The sequence below is a fragment of the Pyxicephalus adspersus genome, chromosome 7 (assembly GCF_032062135.1).
Source record: "Pyxicephalus adspersus chromosome 7, UCB_Pads_2.0, whole genome shotgun sequence".
Lineage (NCBI taxonomy): Eukaryota > Metazoa > Chordata > Amphibia > Anura > Pyxicephalidae > Pyxicephalus > Pyxicephalus adspersus.
Genome location: NC_092864.1, coordinates 116,694 through 131,600, shown reverse-complemented (window position 1 = coordinate 131,600; position 14,907 = coordinate 116,694). Strand labels below are relative to the sequence as shown.

At 44.6% G+C, this 14,907-nt stretch overlaps 4 protein-coding genes across 4 annotated transcripts in view; 2 read left to right on the top strand and 2 right to left on the bottom strand.

Annotated features, from left to right (window-relative positions):
• LOC140334770 (phosphatidylserine decarboxylase proenzyme, mitochondrial-like) overlaps positions 1-4,785 on the top strand; it is an 11,535-nt gene extending 6,750 nt beyond the window's left edge. The window contains exons 5-7 of the mRNA XM_072417011.1: positions 397-534; positions 2,228-2,388; positions 4,444-4,785. Coding sequence (XP_072273112.1) covers positions 397-534; positions 2,228-2,388; positions 4,444-4,668 — 524 coding nt within the window. The 3' untranslated portion in view covers positions 4,669-4,785. The remainder of the gene's footprint in view (positions 1-396; positions 535-2,227; positions 2,389-4,443) is intronic.
• On the bottom strand, positions 4,784-5,865 carry HYLS1 (HYLS1 centriolar and ciliogenesis associated; the record flags this gene model as incomplete). The annotated part of the gene is made up of 1 exon (XM_072416894.1): positions 4,784-5,865. A coding segment is annotated over one exon (1,029 nt), but the record flags the coding sequence as incomplete, so codon positions are not given.
• A 3-nt stretch (positions 5,866-5,868) lies between these two features.
• PUS3 (pseudouridine synthase 3) lies at positions 5,869-8,275 on the top strand (the record flags this gene model as incomplete). The annotated part of the gene is made up of 4 exons (XM_072416893.1): positions 5,869-6,186; positions 6,273-6,781; positions 7,000-7,190; positions 7,841-8,275. Coding segments are annotated over 4 exons (1,329 nt in total), but the record flags the coding sequence as incomplete, so codon positions are not given.
• A 3,146-nt stretch (positions 8,276-11,421) lies between these two features.
• SLC5A2 (solute carrier family 5 member 2) overlaps positions 11,422-14,907 on the bottom strand; it is a 6,058-nt gene continuing 2,572 nt past the window's right edge. Inside the window, exons 3-9 of the mRNA XM_072417010.1 lie at positions 14,685-14,820; positions 14,464-14,571; positions 14,211-14,361; positions 13,969-14,137; positions 13,260-13,475; positions 11,965-12,028; positions 11,422-11,606 (exon numbers count right to left, since the gene is read on the bottom strand). Coding sequence (XP_072273111.1) covers positions 11,464-11,606; positions 11,965-12,028; positions 13,260-13,475; positions 13,969-14,137; positions 14,211-14,361; positions 14,464-14,571; positions 14,685-14,820 — 987 coding nt within the window. The 3' untranslated portion in view covers positions 11,422-11,463. The remainder of the gene's footprint in view (positions 11,607-11,964; positions 12,029-13,259; positions 13,476-13,968; positions 14,138-14,210; positions 14,362-14,463; positions 14,572-14,684; positions 14,821-14,907) is intronic.

The following is a 14,907-nucleotide window of genomic DNA, read 5'->3' as shown; positions in this document are numbered from 1 at the left end:
GTTGTGTAACCATATCCCATCTTTGACAGTCTGTCCCTCCATCTCCGTGGGTTGTGTAACCATATCTCATCCTGGACAGTCTGTACCTCCATCTCTGTGAGTTGTGTAACCATATCCCATCGTGGACAGTCTGTCCCTCCATCTCTCTGAGTTGTGTAACCATATCCCATCCTGGACAGTCTGTCCCTCCATCTCCGTGGGTTGTGTAACCATATCCCATCGTGGACAGTCTGTTCCTCCATCTCTTCGAGTCGTGTAACCATATCTCATCCTGGACAGTCTGTTCCTCCATCTCTCTAAGGTGTGTAACCTTATCCCATCCTAGACAATGTGTCTTTTATTTTACCTCTAATGCCTATATGTTATGTATAATGGCTATATGTTGTGTATGTCTAGGTCTGCCATTCCTGCAGCAGTTAGGCGTGCGTCCAGCAAATCGTCTCTTTCACCATGTTATTTATTTGGCACCTGGAGATTATCACCGATTTCATTCACCAACAGATTGGAGCATCCAGCACAGGAGACACTTCCCAGGTAAGGTGACCGCGACAATCCAACACTGATATCTCATTTAGGAGATGTCTCTTCCTTGTACGTGTCTTAGAATGAGCCTATACCAGGGGTGGGCAAACTTTTTGACTCGGGGTCCACAATGGGTTCTAAAATTTGAGCGGGGGGGACCGGACTGGATTTTGGCCCTTAGGTAGCAAAACATGAATATATATATATATATATATATATATATATATATATATACTGTTTTAGTGAATAAGTCTGATCTCCTGCTGCGAGCTCCATACACAAGAATAATCCTCACGTGCTGCGTATTTAAGAGGGAGCTCTGCTCACATACACCGCTTTCTGCAGAAAACTGACAAATAACTTTGGCTGCAGCTTCGTTAGCAATACTCAGCCTCTTAATTAAACTGTTGTCCTGCCATTTTCTGACATCATTTACCGTCATTAATGATTCAGAAATTGCACATAATTATTAGTAACACAAACATTATTTCACAGATCCAGCTGCATTAGGTTAGAATTATTGCATGATTCACATGTTAATCACTCCTAGTTCTGCTTTGAAAACTCAAACAAATACTCATTAGGCAGGATTTAAAATAAATCTAAACCCACCATTGGCAAACTTTCCAAAATCATGAGAAACTTCAATAGTGACACTCTATTCCTCCGATTTATGCTTGGTTCTGATTTGTTCTGAACTTGTGGTACCGTGCAGCACAATGCAAGCCTATGCATGGAGTATGGAGCAGCAGTGCATTAGCTTGCATTGTGCTGCGTGGTATAAGTGCATTGGGTGCTATTCAGAACAAATTTGTTCATTCGGGTGCCATACAGAATGAATCTTTCCAGAACTTTACAAGTGCCAAAAATACTGAATGCACCTTTTTTGGGTGCATTAGGAATGCATTCAAGTTAATAGGCTGGCCTAAAGCAACACTCAATCGTAAAATAGAATCCTTTACATTATTCTGAGCTTTCCATTCATCATTTACCAAAAAAAAATACTCAATATGTAGAGCTAGAAGGGAGATACCATTCATTAACTTACTTTAAACTTTCAATTCCTCAATAATGTCAAAGCCTAATTCCACAAGCTTCTTCTTCTGCTATGGACTGAACACGTGAGGTAAGTAGGCGCCAAGATATAACCCCGCCCCTTCCCCTATGGCAGATCTTGGGACACAGCCCGCCCATTTACAGGAGCGGGGAAACAAACGGGGGACGTGTTCCACGGCTCTGCACGGTGCGCCACCCCAGCAGGGTCCTTCTCTTGACCAGCTTGGGGTGGCATCGGCCAGAGCTGCGGACCACCAAACGAGCCGCAGAAATACACTGATTGGGCCATATACGGGGATGCCCATGATGTCATCTAAGGTGAAAACTTGCCTCTGGGGTCACAGGCAAAACTAAAACTGAAGGAAGTGTTGTCTATATATCTCATTTTAACAATACTTTACACGAGCAAAGGAGCACAGAGAAGGCATAAGGGAAAAACATATTGTGAGAAGTTTCCATTTTGCAGAAGTAGAAGGAGCACATAAATGATGAATATATATATGGAAGGGGTCTGTGGCTTGCTCTTAGCTATTAGGTAAAGTGAGGTTGGTAAGTGGCCATGAATTAGATTTGTACAGCCATATAGAAGTTCTTTTTATTGCTTGGCTGTCAATAAGGCAGTGGGTAAAGTTTGTCTTTCCTTTCCTAGGTACCTTACTGTCAGTGAGTCCCAACATTGCCCGCTGGATGCCTGGTCTCTTCTGCCAAAATGAACGGGTTGTGCTCAGTGGTCAGTGGCAATTTGGCTTCTTCTCTCTTACAGCTGTAGGGGCCACAAATGTTGGATCTATCCGGATCTATGGTGACAAGGTGAGGAGCACTCATTGAACCACAGTTACCCATTTCCCACCCCACACAGTCTCAGCTTTATATATATATAAATATCTATATCTATATATATAAAGCTATTTCTGAGAGAGACAAGCACACATAGGGGTCTATATAGAAATGTTTTTCCTGTCACATATAGCATTTATTAATATGAATACTGTGCTCTTTTGAAGTATATTTATACATTTCAGCCAGCAATGCATTAGGACTTGGACAGTTGTGATTGATGGACATAGAAATATAAATACCGCCCTTCACAATGTATCATATATAGATAAAACGTATTATATATGCAGCATATGACTGATACCAAAGGTCTACACTAAAAAAGTTTAAACCAGTAGTACCCAACCTTTTCTCATCTGGGGGCCGCTGCTGACATCAAGATAAAAGTTGTGGGCCACAATACAAACAATTAAGATGTTTAAATTTAAAATAAAATTGAAATGTTTCTAGTTACTGTAAGGTACATGCACCATATAGGAGATGACAAATCAAGAATATCTGCACTCACCATTTGATGCTGATTTTATAAATGAAACAAAACTAAATCTATCATACAGAGCTGGCTGGTGTCCTACGAGATAGTCCTACCCTCGGAATGCGTACTACCAGCTAATTGGGCGTGTACAATGACATCACAATCAGCTGTTTCTGCATCTCCTATCTTTATCTATGGGAGTTTACTTCAGTGTGAGCTCCCTGAGAGTGGGCGTGTACTAATGAATCACCAATCAGCTGCTCCCAGCCCACCTGGGCTTACCTGGTCCCATCGGCGGTCTCCAGTGTCCTGCCATCCTCTGGCCGCCTCCTCTTCATCGATCTGTCCCCCGGAGCGGAGTTCCCAGGGATGTCGCTGCTTACAGCAGTCACTAGGGGTGCGGTGGGAATTTCAAATTATTTTTTATTGCATTCAATACACTGCATTTATGTCTAAAAACGGTACATTGTCTTTCATGAAAATGTATTTACAGAATAGTAATAGTATAGTAATAGTATAATATAATAAAGTTTGAAACACAAAATCATGTCAAAGTTTTTTTTTTATTTATTTAGGGTATTTTTTTGACATGATTTTGTGTTATTATAATATAGTCTTACTGTAAAATACATTTTCATGAAAGACAATGTACCGCTTTTAGACATAAATCCTGACGGAAATGAACCGCCCAGGAAGTTATTAAATAAATATGAGTGTCAAAGCCCTAGAACTCTCAACTAATCTTTGATGGTTGAAGGAAACATTTGAGGATAAGACAGGTACAATTGTGCTGACAAATTCCTAAGATTGTGATGAGACCAAACACATGAAAAGTGATTTAAAGATCAGAAATAACGTAAATTCACAATAATTTCTCAAGTTATAGCAATAAAGGAAAAAATAAAACGGTTCTGATCCAGTATTTGCATACCCTTGGTCCCTTATATTCTGCATTTTCCCCTTTTAATATCAGAATAAAGCACAAGTACATTCTTTCATTTTCTAGCATGAACCCAGAATGATTTAATGAGATTGCAGCAGAAAACCATTGGTGGGGCAAAGTGGCCTCATGTTTCAGAATATTATAATATAGAGTTTAAAGGGATCCCATGAACAACTTCTATCAAATTCAACTAAAAGATTTGTGCCAAGGTAGCTCTCACCTGCAGAAATCAATGTCAGTGGGATGGTGGGTTTCATAGGCGTTGTCCTCCCCAACACACAACTTTTACATTTGTTACTTTGAAGTTCACTTTTATTCCCAGCATTGCAAATGTTTTAGATTCTGAAGCTTTGAGACTTTTCTAGGTGCCGTTTGCTGTAATTTCTCTGGCCTGTTGTGGGAGCACAGACAATACAAAGAGAGGCAGAAAGTATATGATGTGCGTTTTGGCTAAGTGGACTTTAACAGGTCGATGGGCAGGTCACTAAAGGTGACATTGGGTAACTTTGTGTGAAGTCCCCATACTCACTGTATAATGATGCTGATAATCTGCTAGGTTACCATTGATTGGTCCTGCTTGCTACTTTATCTTTATGTTGCTTCATTCCAGGAACTTCACACCAACCACTCCCATCATGTTAAAGGAAAGTATCATGACCACAGCTACACAGAGCAGCATGGCCCCTCTGGTCTGATCCTGACAAAGGGAGCCCCACTAGGAGAGTTTAACTTTGGTTCCACCATTGTGCTGGTGTTTGAAGCTCCTCGCCATTTCAAGTTTCATACAAAAGATGGAGAACGTATTTTTATGGGGAAGGCCCTTGGAAGCTTTTGACTGGGCCTCTAGGAACTCCAGTATTATCCTGTCCTGAGTGAAGGACACACATATAGAGTGTATATTTTTTAATATGGTCTTTTATGTACTTAATAAAGAGTTTTCCTAAAATAAAAACATTGAAAAAGAATTTATTGAAAACACACAACACAAAAACCACACACTGTGTCAGGAGCTGCTGCTGCCACGTGGGATATTACCAGTGGCCAGGTCTTGACGGATGGCCCAGCGTAGGTCATACCTCTTCTTATTGGTGGGGATGATGTAGGCGTTTGGTGCTGGGAGGGATCGTGGAAGAGGTGCAGGCGGTGCCGACATCATCCTCTCTCGGACTCCCCAGCGCAGCTCCTTCCTATTGCGTTCCAGAACTCTCTGTACAGCATCCCAGCTATGCTTATATTCATGGTAACGGCCCACCGGGTCAGAGTGCTGTCTGTACTGCTCCAATAGTGAATATGGCGGCACACGGATGAAGGATTTGACGCAATCCACAGATGAGGTATGTGACTGTCTAGATGACATTCGGCTTTCCCCTTCCACTGATTTATCGGTAATGGAGAGGTTTTCTTCACTTGACAGTGTGGACTCATCGCACACCTCAAGCTGTCCATTACTTTTCTTTCGCAGGACTTTGCGGGTTATCGCTCTTTTCTTTTCCTGTCCTGGAGCACCCAGACTGACCGTGTGCTTGCTGTAGTCCAGCGGAACCAAAAATACTTCATGATTGGAGCTGGCCTCTACAAGCAATGGGGAAGGAATATTCTCCTTCTCTGATTGGGCCGTGGCTCCTGAATTTGTTTCTGATGCTGGCTGGCTCCTCATCAGATGTTCCAGCTCTTCCTTGAACTGTAGAAGTCTGTGTCTGGGAACAGCAGGGAATCCTAAGAGAGAGAGTTCTGTGCGCAGCTCATCCTCAGAGACCGAAAGCGGCAGAGAACAATCTGCTACAGAGCTGTCTGTGGAACATTCCGAGCCAATGTGTGAGAAATGTCCCAAGCCGGTGTCTGTGGAATGTTCCGGGACAATGTGTGAGAAATGTCCCAAGCCGGTGTCTGCGGAACGTCCCGGGACAATGTGTGAGAAATGTCCCAAGCCGGTGTCTGCAGAATGTTCCGGGTCAATGTGTGAGAAATGTCCCAAGCCGGTGTCTGCGGAACGTCCCGGGACAATGTGTGAGAAATGTCCCAAGCCGGTGTCTGTCATTTGGAGGAATTGTCTCAGGTGTCCACAAGGGGCGATGTACAGGAATTGGACAAATCACAGAAAGGTGGGCAGCGAGGAAAGAAACGGCCACAGCGTCCATTTGATTTCTCTGCCCACCCTAAGAAGCATGTGGCACTTCGCCTGGCGTACCTGGGCTGGAACTATCAAGGCTTTGCCAGTCAGGAGAACACAAGTAACACCGTGGAAGAGGTGATCTTCAATGCGCTGACCAAGACTCGGCTAATAGAAAACAGACAGACATCAAACTATCACCGGTGTGGGAGGACAGACCGGGGCGTCAGTGCACTGGGACAGGTGAGGGGCCACGTGATGTAGGGGCCACATGATGCAGGAGGGGCTCCTAACGCTCTACTTTCTAACACCTCCTCTTCCCTTTCTAGGTGATTTCTCTTGACCTTCGCTCGGCCGTGGAGGGAAAACCTGCGGTCCGCTATGCACAAATGTTGAACCGTGTTCTTCCTGCAGACATTAGGGTGCTGAGCTGGGCTGTCGTCCCCTCCACGTTCAGTGCCCGTTTTAGCTGCCGTTCTCGTACATATCGTTACTTATTTCCATGTGCTCAGCTGGATGTGGAAGCCATGGACCGCGCAGCCCGCATGTTGGAGGGGACTCATGATTTTCGAAACCTCTGCAAAATGGATGTGGCCAATGGGGTGGTAAATTTCATCCGCACAGTAGTCAGTGCAAGAGTGGAGCCGGTCCCAGAGCTGTCACAGGAGGGCGGGCCCTTCCAACTCTACCATCTACAGATTACAGGATTGGCCTTCCTTTACCACCAAGTGCGCTGCATTATGGGAGTTCTGTTTCTGATTGGCCAGGGCAAAGAAGAGCCTGATGTGATCAGAGAACTTCTGGATGTGAAGAAGAATCCATGCAAGCCTCAATACAAGTGAGAAGGGAGTAGGCGGAGGATTGGGGTGTATGGGAGGAGCATGTAGGGGGGGATGATAGGGGCATTGGTTTGGTGATAAGGGAGGCTGTGATGTATGGTCATAGTACAGAATTGTAATGGTTGCGGGGTAGGGACTGCGGTGTGCAGGAAGGATTGTGCTAGGTATGTGGTGGGGGTAGTAGTAGTATGGTGGCCTCACATATTTTGTCTTTTAGTATGGCAGTGGAGTTCCCGTTAGTTCTCTATGACTGCTTGTTTGATGATGTGGATTGGCTCAGTGAGAAGGACGTTCACACAATCACGGTGTCTCACCTACAACGTATTTGGACACAGGAAGCGGTGAAGATGCAGATCCTGCGAATGGCCCTGCAGTGTCTGGACTCGGTGCCGGTTGCTATGGGTTCAGGTAATGTTACATAGAGTTTCAGCACGGAGGATCGTGGAATATTATTCATTTTTTGTTCAGTGTAGTTAGACGTTAGCTCTATTCTGCATCCCCTTGGGATATGTTACTATTGTAGAATACATAGACCCAAGTATTCCAGATTGTGAGTTGCATGCAGATGACCCTCAAAGGTAGAGAAAGAACTAAGGAATATTGGATGGGAGACGATGGAAAGTGAGACGGAGGAATGACAGCTGAAAAGGAGGAAGTGGCAGCAAAGGTAACCAATGATACCGCTAAAGAGTAGGGAAGGTTGACGGGATAAAAAGTGACAAAATACAACAAAGGATAAGAGGCGAGCGAGCGAGGAGGCAAAGAAAAGATTAAAAGGAGAACAGAAGATTCAAGAGAATAAAAGAAATAGAAATCACAATAGCACTAATACAACCACTAGGGGGAGTTCTGTATGGGGAAGATTTATAACCAATGGGATTTGTCTTCCATCCTGAGGGACATGAAGCTATGGGGAGTGTGGTGGGGTGGAGATAACATTTAAATATTCTGAAATGAAGGGAGTCAGGAAAACCAGATGCTCTGTGATGCCCTCTGTACATGAAGGATTGTGCCCTGCCCCCTCCCAGGGTAATATTGTCTCCACCTACTCCTTACAGGTGAGAAGCCCATTCCATGGATTCACCATGAAACAGACATTGTCAGCCATAGCAGCGGCCTGGTGGAAGGGGTGAGTGCCCGTAACTACACCCCACTGATGAAGAGGCCGGTGTGTCAGGGCCTGGAGGAGAGAGTGCAGCACTATGTAAAGCGGGGAAGGATCATAGCGCCTCCTAGCGGTGATATACAGAGAAAAATAGAAAAGTACTCGCAGGTGACAGAAGAATCTGCTGAGGCTTGCAGCCATGATACAAATGACCAGAACAACTCAAAGAGGGCACGGATCAGGTCAGAGGAGGAGCTGGTGTAAAACAAGACCCCCTGAAGGAAGCTGCCAACCCTTTCCAGGACAGAGACGTTTCCTGTACTATCAGAGCACGACCTGCACATGGGAGCCTGTTAAAGCTGGCCTCCATCAGACAGAAACCTGCATGGGACTCGGATTGGATACAGGACTTTGTATTGAATCCAATACAAAATATTTGAATTTCCCGCTACGACCCCCATCGAGGGGCGCATGCACTGACATCATCAGGAATCGCCGAGGGAAGCGTACATGAACGCCGGGTGTTCTAATTCTTTCCATACTTCCATGCAAAAAGCGTTACATTTTTTTGCATGGAAATTTATTGTAGATTGTAGGCTATAATTCTTGGGCATAACTCACCGAAATATGTCCAAAATTTAATAATAAACTCCCGTCCGCACCGACGGATGTATCGACGTCACCGGGAAACCCCAGAGATCGTCACTGCACACGCCAGGAGAAGAGAGAAGACGTCTCCGAGGAGCTGCGGGGACAAGGTAAGTGTTTTTTTTCAGTTGTGTGACAATCAGATTGCACTGTAACGCTTGTCTCTATTTTTAGCTATCCTGAACCTGATTCGGGGTAAACGCTTTTAGCAAGTTTTCTTACCCTGAACCAGGTGAATAAATTAAACATTACAGAAAGCTGAATGCTCTAATTAGAAATAGTGGAACTTGCTAACCTGAAAACATTTCTATATTCCAGTCCGGAGTGGCAGTGCAGTGGCTGCTTTGGTGGGGGTGTTAAAGGGGAGCAGCGGCCTGTGCTGTGCGTGGATGGGCGGATGTAATTGTATATTGTGTATATTGTGTATTTTGTATAGATCCCAGGATCGCATTACGTTCCTCACATTTTGTCCTGCCAGTCTAAAGCTGCGTACACACTTGCAATAATTATGGTTGGAAATGAACGACCAATCGTCCGATAATCGTTAACAAAAAAATATACAACGACGCCGACAAACGAGGATTGTGAAACAAACGACTGTCCCGGCGGATGTGATTGAGCGGCGATCGTTCTCTATTGTGTATATGGTTGGTCAGTGATGGCGGATTGTCCTGCGGTACACATTCTGCTTTCCATGTCACTCCCTGCATCGTTCAAACGATTTTATCTAGCATGTGTAGTATATTGGTGGAATATAATTGAACAATCGTTTGGTTACAGCATGTACAGAATCGTGCACAATACGATCGTTCTAAATAATCGTGAATAATTGTTCATTTTCTAATGATAATTATTACAAGTGTGTACCTAGCTTTAGAACTCAGAGATTTTCCTACAGAACAATTCCACTAGGCCAGGAAATGATTTCAGCAAGGGATGATGGGAATGGATCTTTGTCCTCACGGAGATTGGAGGAATATTTACTGAAGATGATTGTTACTGGGGTGACACATTCATATCATACCTTATCTGTCCTGCAGGGGGCGAGAAGAAATCTCCATGAACTGATGGGCCTTGCATTGGTGGCAGCCGGTAGAGAGTCTTACATTTTATAGGCGGGCCTAAGCAACCAATCCCGGCAGGTGGGATGTGGTCGGGACGCCTGTAGATCTAGGCGGTTACAATGTGTGTGGGCGGAGCTGCTAAGGTGAGGTCAAAGTTCAACAAATCGCCAGGATACGTCATAAGCTGGCGCCGGGGAAGATGGCGGCCGTCGGACGGACAAGCGGGGCACGGAGGTTGGCGGAACGGCTCCGTGTAGAGAGCAGAGCGGCAGGGCGGAGTCAGGTGATCGCAACTTTAATCCCATTTCTTTCTGCCAGTCTGCGGCACGGATAGGGCTTTATATTTCATGTTTGTTATTCTTTCTCCACAGCCGGCGTCACCCGGCCCTACATTGGCACAACTCCGGAGCTGGGTGATCCACCGGGAACCGGACCTGGTGCTCATCAATAAGCCGCAAGGGCTGCCGACACATGGTGAGCCGTACGTTTATTGAAGTAGAGCAGCCCTCCTCTTCCCAGCATGCCTCACTTCCTGGCTAGTGAACTTTGTGTAGTTTTTTCCGAGCTTTGTTTTCTGCAATCAGAAGAGTGTGTGTGTGTGTGTGTGTGTGTGTGTGTGTGTGTGTGGGATCTGTTGCCGTTGTAGCTACATGGGAGCTTCTAGAAGTCTCTTGTGGGGTAATCCCATGTGCTCATTATCATTTCAGACTGCTGCTACACAACATTCTTATATAGAGGGACAAGTCAGTCCCTGGAGTCCTGCACTCTCTCCCCCTAGAACAATAAACCTCCATTGAGGGTCCTCTGATCTGTGTTGGCACAGCAGTGGCATACATCATCTCTCAGGGCAGAACAAGACGCTGCAATGATCCTGTCCTGGGCATAACTTTACATATTGATCAGCATTGGCAGAGTGTCTGGACCCGGGGCTCCCTAAACCTGCAAGTATGGAATGCCAGATGTCCTACCTAGGCCTTATTGACATCCAGAATTAACCCCTTCAAGGTCTCCCTCCAGGAATAGGGGTTCAGACTCTGCCGGGTTCGGGTGGGGGTATGCCCTTTATTGCTCCAGTTATGCCAGCCTGGGAAATATTATGGTAAATAAAGATAATCAGGATCTTCTGCCTGGATGGTTTTTGGGCCTCTGATGCTGCCACCTGTAAGTGGTTGATTATGAAGTCTTGTGTGATGTCTCCATGATATTGTATCTGTCAGTGTAAGAAAAAAATGAGCTTTTAATCACCCTAAAATATTTTTGGTTATGGTGCTGCTCTTTGTACTACAAAATGAAGGCATGCTGGCATGGGAGGGGCGCCTGGGTTGGCCTTAATTGTTTAGTTTTTTTTTTTTTTTCTTGTTTGCCATTGTTTTGTAGGCAGCAAACAGAATTACTGGAATGTACAAAGTTTCTTTTAAGCCTCAATGAGCTCCAAGAAAAGGATTTTAGAGTGAGTACAAAATCCCATTTATTATATAATCAGATTGACTGCATCAGGTATTAAAGTTAGATGTGTATTATCCATTGAGGTTGGGAGGGGTATTAACAGAATTGTCTTTTCTTTTTTTTGCCCCCAGAAACTGCCAGCGCCTGTGCTGCGTTCACTTGGAATCACTTCATCTCAGTCCCGTTCTCTCCTTCTTCATCTTCATGCTGCCCAGATCACACTTCAGCTGTCTCCGGAGGACTCTCCACTCGTTTTACGCTGTCCACCCCCTAAACATTTTCTGAGTACCCTGCGCAAACTGAAAATACCTCCCTCCAGCCTGCAGTATAGCACTGTCCCTCCAGATGAAGGCTCCCCATAATACCCAGACACGCAGACTATTACACCTAGGTTTATTGGGAAGACAATTTTGTGTATTCAGGCATAGTACGCCCACAGGAAGATGGCACAGCTCATCATGATCACAGCATTGATATCGACAAGTCGCGCATCTCTGGGGTCCTCTTGGATGTCTGGCAGACCAGAGGGGCCCTTTTCCTGAGCATCTGTCTCATAGACCCCTGTCGAGAGGATATAAGGTTCCTATATATATATATATATATTACAGAGTGGCTGCATTATAATATATGTACAGGTGGAGATTGGTAGTGAACAGCTCTTTGTTAAAGAATCAACCCATCGTTTCCAGTTCAGAAAGTCTCTGGTGCATTTTTTTTTTTTTTTTTTTTTGTGTGTGTATGAAATGTGTACCTAGCGTCTGCTTATCTCACCACATGGTGTGCTGTGTACTGCGCGGTCTGCCCAACGGCTCCTCCCCTTGCCTTCTGGTCTGCGTAACGTCCCCTACCCTTGCCGTGTGGTCTGTTGTGTAGTTTTTATTGGTTTATCAGAAATAGGCCTGGTGCTGGGATTCGTTACCTGGCTTCCCCATCTCTTCCCGTGGCTCTTGGCTGTGCCGAAGGCTAAACACCAGACGATAGAGCTGTGGAAGGTAGAATAATAAAGTGAAATCAGTATAAGGGGCTCCTCGAATAGAATTTTTCTGTAGGATTGACAGTTCCCTTTTATTATGCTCTCTCGTTGTAATAAATGACTGTAAGTGCATTTGGAGCATCCTATTGGTCTGATTGTCTTCCATGTCCCCAGTGCAAACTTCAGTCTATTATTACAGAAATGTCTGGCCAGCTGGACACATGAATGAGAATATAGTGGACATCTGCTGATCACTGCTCTGGAAAGGACTGGTCCTGATTTACATTGCTTGTCAACCATGATAGTGAGTTCAGTTCACATCAAAAAGGAACTTTCCTAATCTCATCCTAGTGTAATGGTCTGGTCGTTCATTCTTGTTTACCAATTCTGCTGTCCTAATAATAGGGACATAATAGGGCCCCCCCTATTCCCAAAACATAACTATTGATTCTCTCCCAGTCTGTTAGTCCTTCGAGGGATAGTGGAAGTCTTCCGGGTTCTAGTGGTGCTTACTTAGCCCAGAATTCCTTTGCCCATTCCACTTCCTTCTGTCTTAGAAAATTTTTTGCTAGCATTTTGTTTTCTTTTTTGCAATTTTCTTTAATCAAGTCGTTTGCAATCCCTATTTAATGTACAGCGCTGCGTAATATGTTGGCGCTATATAAATCCTGTTTATTAATAATAGTAATAAGTAATTTTCATTTAAATCAAGAGCTGGCACCTCGATTGCTGGGGTCGCCCCTTCTTTTAGTGGAAGAAACCTAAAAAACTGACATTTCCTTCACCATCAGTTACAAAATGTCCCCTTTTATTCTCTACTCCTGTACTATGTTCAAACAAGCATCAGCCCTCCACAAGGATTGAGATGAAGGACATCCCGTGATGCCCAGACCCAGATCAATGGGGTACACTGATCCAGAACGACCCCTGGTGAAATCTCAGGATTTTCTATCTCTGTGACTTGCCATCCTTATTACATCCAATATTAGTCTAGATTCTGAGATTTCTATGTTAGCCTTGGATGTTTTAGGCTTATTTGGTGTGTGTCAGAGCTTCCACGCTTTGTTCTGGGGTATGACGCTTCTGGCCCCAGATTTGTAAGGCTGGTCTTCTTGGGTTAGCCTTAATAAATGGGTACAAGGTACTTTCAGGTTTTAGGGGTGATTCTTTGAGGTGCAGGTGAATTGATAATTCTGTTATACTGTCTATATGGTACAACCCCTGCAGCTTTCACTTCTCACCTGCTTGTCCGGAATTGATGGTGTGCAGTAGGATACAGCCAGGATAATTATTGCAGAGCAGATGAAAAGAATAATAGCAAAGTAGAGATAATGAACTCCGCAGATGACTGCAGGACAGGAGCTGGGGACAGAACAGCTTCCTGATCCAAAGGCAAATTCAGGCACCATGCGACAAAGACCCAGGATGAGCCCTCCAATCAGACCCCAGAAGGCACCCTGCAAAAAGAATTGGGTTTAGAAATTGAATGTTTAATGAATGTGGTAGGGTGTGATTGCTGATATTTAGGGGTTGGTGTTATGTAAGCAGAATGTGGTGTAACCCCCCCTCCCCAGTCTCTCACAGATCTCTTTCTAAAGTAGTCTGCATCTTCCTGCATCAGATTTTGGCAACATGTAAATAGGAGAATTTATTATTAAACAGGATTTTTATAGCACCAACATATTACGCAGCGCTGTGTAGGGGTTGCAAATGACAGACAGATATAGACAGTGACACAGGAGAAGAGAACCCTGACCAGAAGAGCTTACAATCTAAGAGGATTTTTTTCTTTTTCTTCACAATGCCCTTTTACTGCCATTCTGCTGGTGACATGACTTCTTAGTATGGGGTAGTGGAGGTGTTTAGCATTGGGACTCAGGATGGGTGAAGATGGGGGATACACTATAACAGAGAATTGTATAAAGATGCATTATCGGTTAAATATCTTACCGGCTCATTCACTCTCTTAACAAACAGTGCTAGGAAAAAGACCGCCGCAATGGGTGGTGCCAGGAAACTTGCCACGGACTGAATGTAGTCAAACAATTGCCCACCTTGAGCAGCTTGGACCACGGGGATCCACGCTATACTGAATGCCACAAGGCATACCGTCCACACTCTGATAAACAGAAATAAGCACTGTGAGGCCTTTGTAATATTAGGAATTTCTCATTCAGCATCAAACCACTCACCTCCCAACCAGAATCAGCTCTTTCTCTGCAGCCTGAGGCCTCAGTTTCTTCCAGATATCAATAGTGAAGAGAGTGCTGCTGCTATTAAATATGGAAGCCAGACTGCTCATGAGGGCAGCTAACATAACTGCAAGCATAAGACCACGCAGACCTAAGAGAGTAACAGGATGGTTACTTACATTGGTGATGTACAATATCCAGGACATGGTGTTGGATATCATAGTATTGCTATGATACAGGCTCAGTGCCTTACCTCTGGGCATCAGTTCTACAACTAGCTTTGGATAGGCAATGTTTGAGCATCCAGTTGGCGCACTACAAATCCGCAGACATTCTTCTGGTACGACACAAGCCACTTCATCTACAAAGAGCCACATGAACAAAGTCTGATGGGAAAATTTGACTAGACAGGAGCAGGAGGAAGAGAACGGGCTTGTCTTGTACAAAGGAAGGGGGTTACTGGTGAGCCCTTACCGGGGTATAGAACTCTGCTAATCATTCCTGGCATTACCATCAGAAACATTGGCAGGATCTTCAGATAACCGCACAGCACACACCCCAACTTAACATGTTTGAGTGAACGAGCGGCTAGACACCGCTGAACAATGACCTGGAAGTTGGAGATATTAACAGAAGACAATATAACATTTGTTCCTTGTTTAGTAGATAAAACCTGGTTGAAGTCACAGAAAGATAA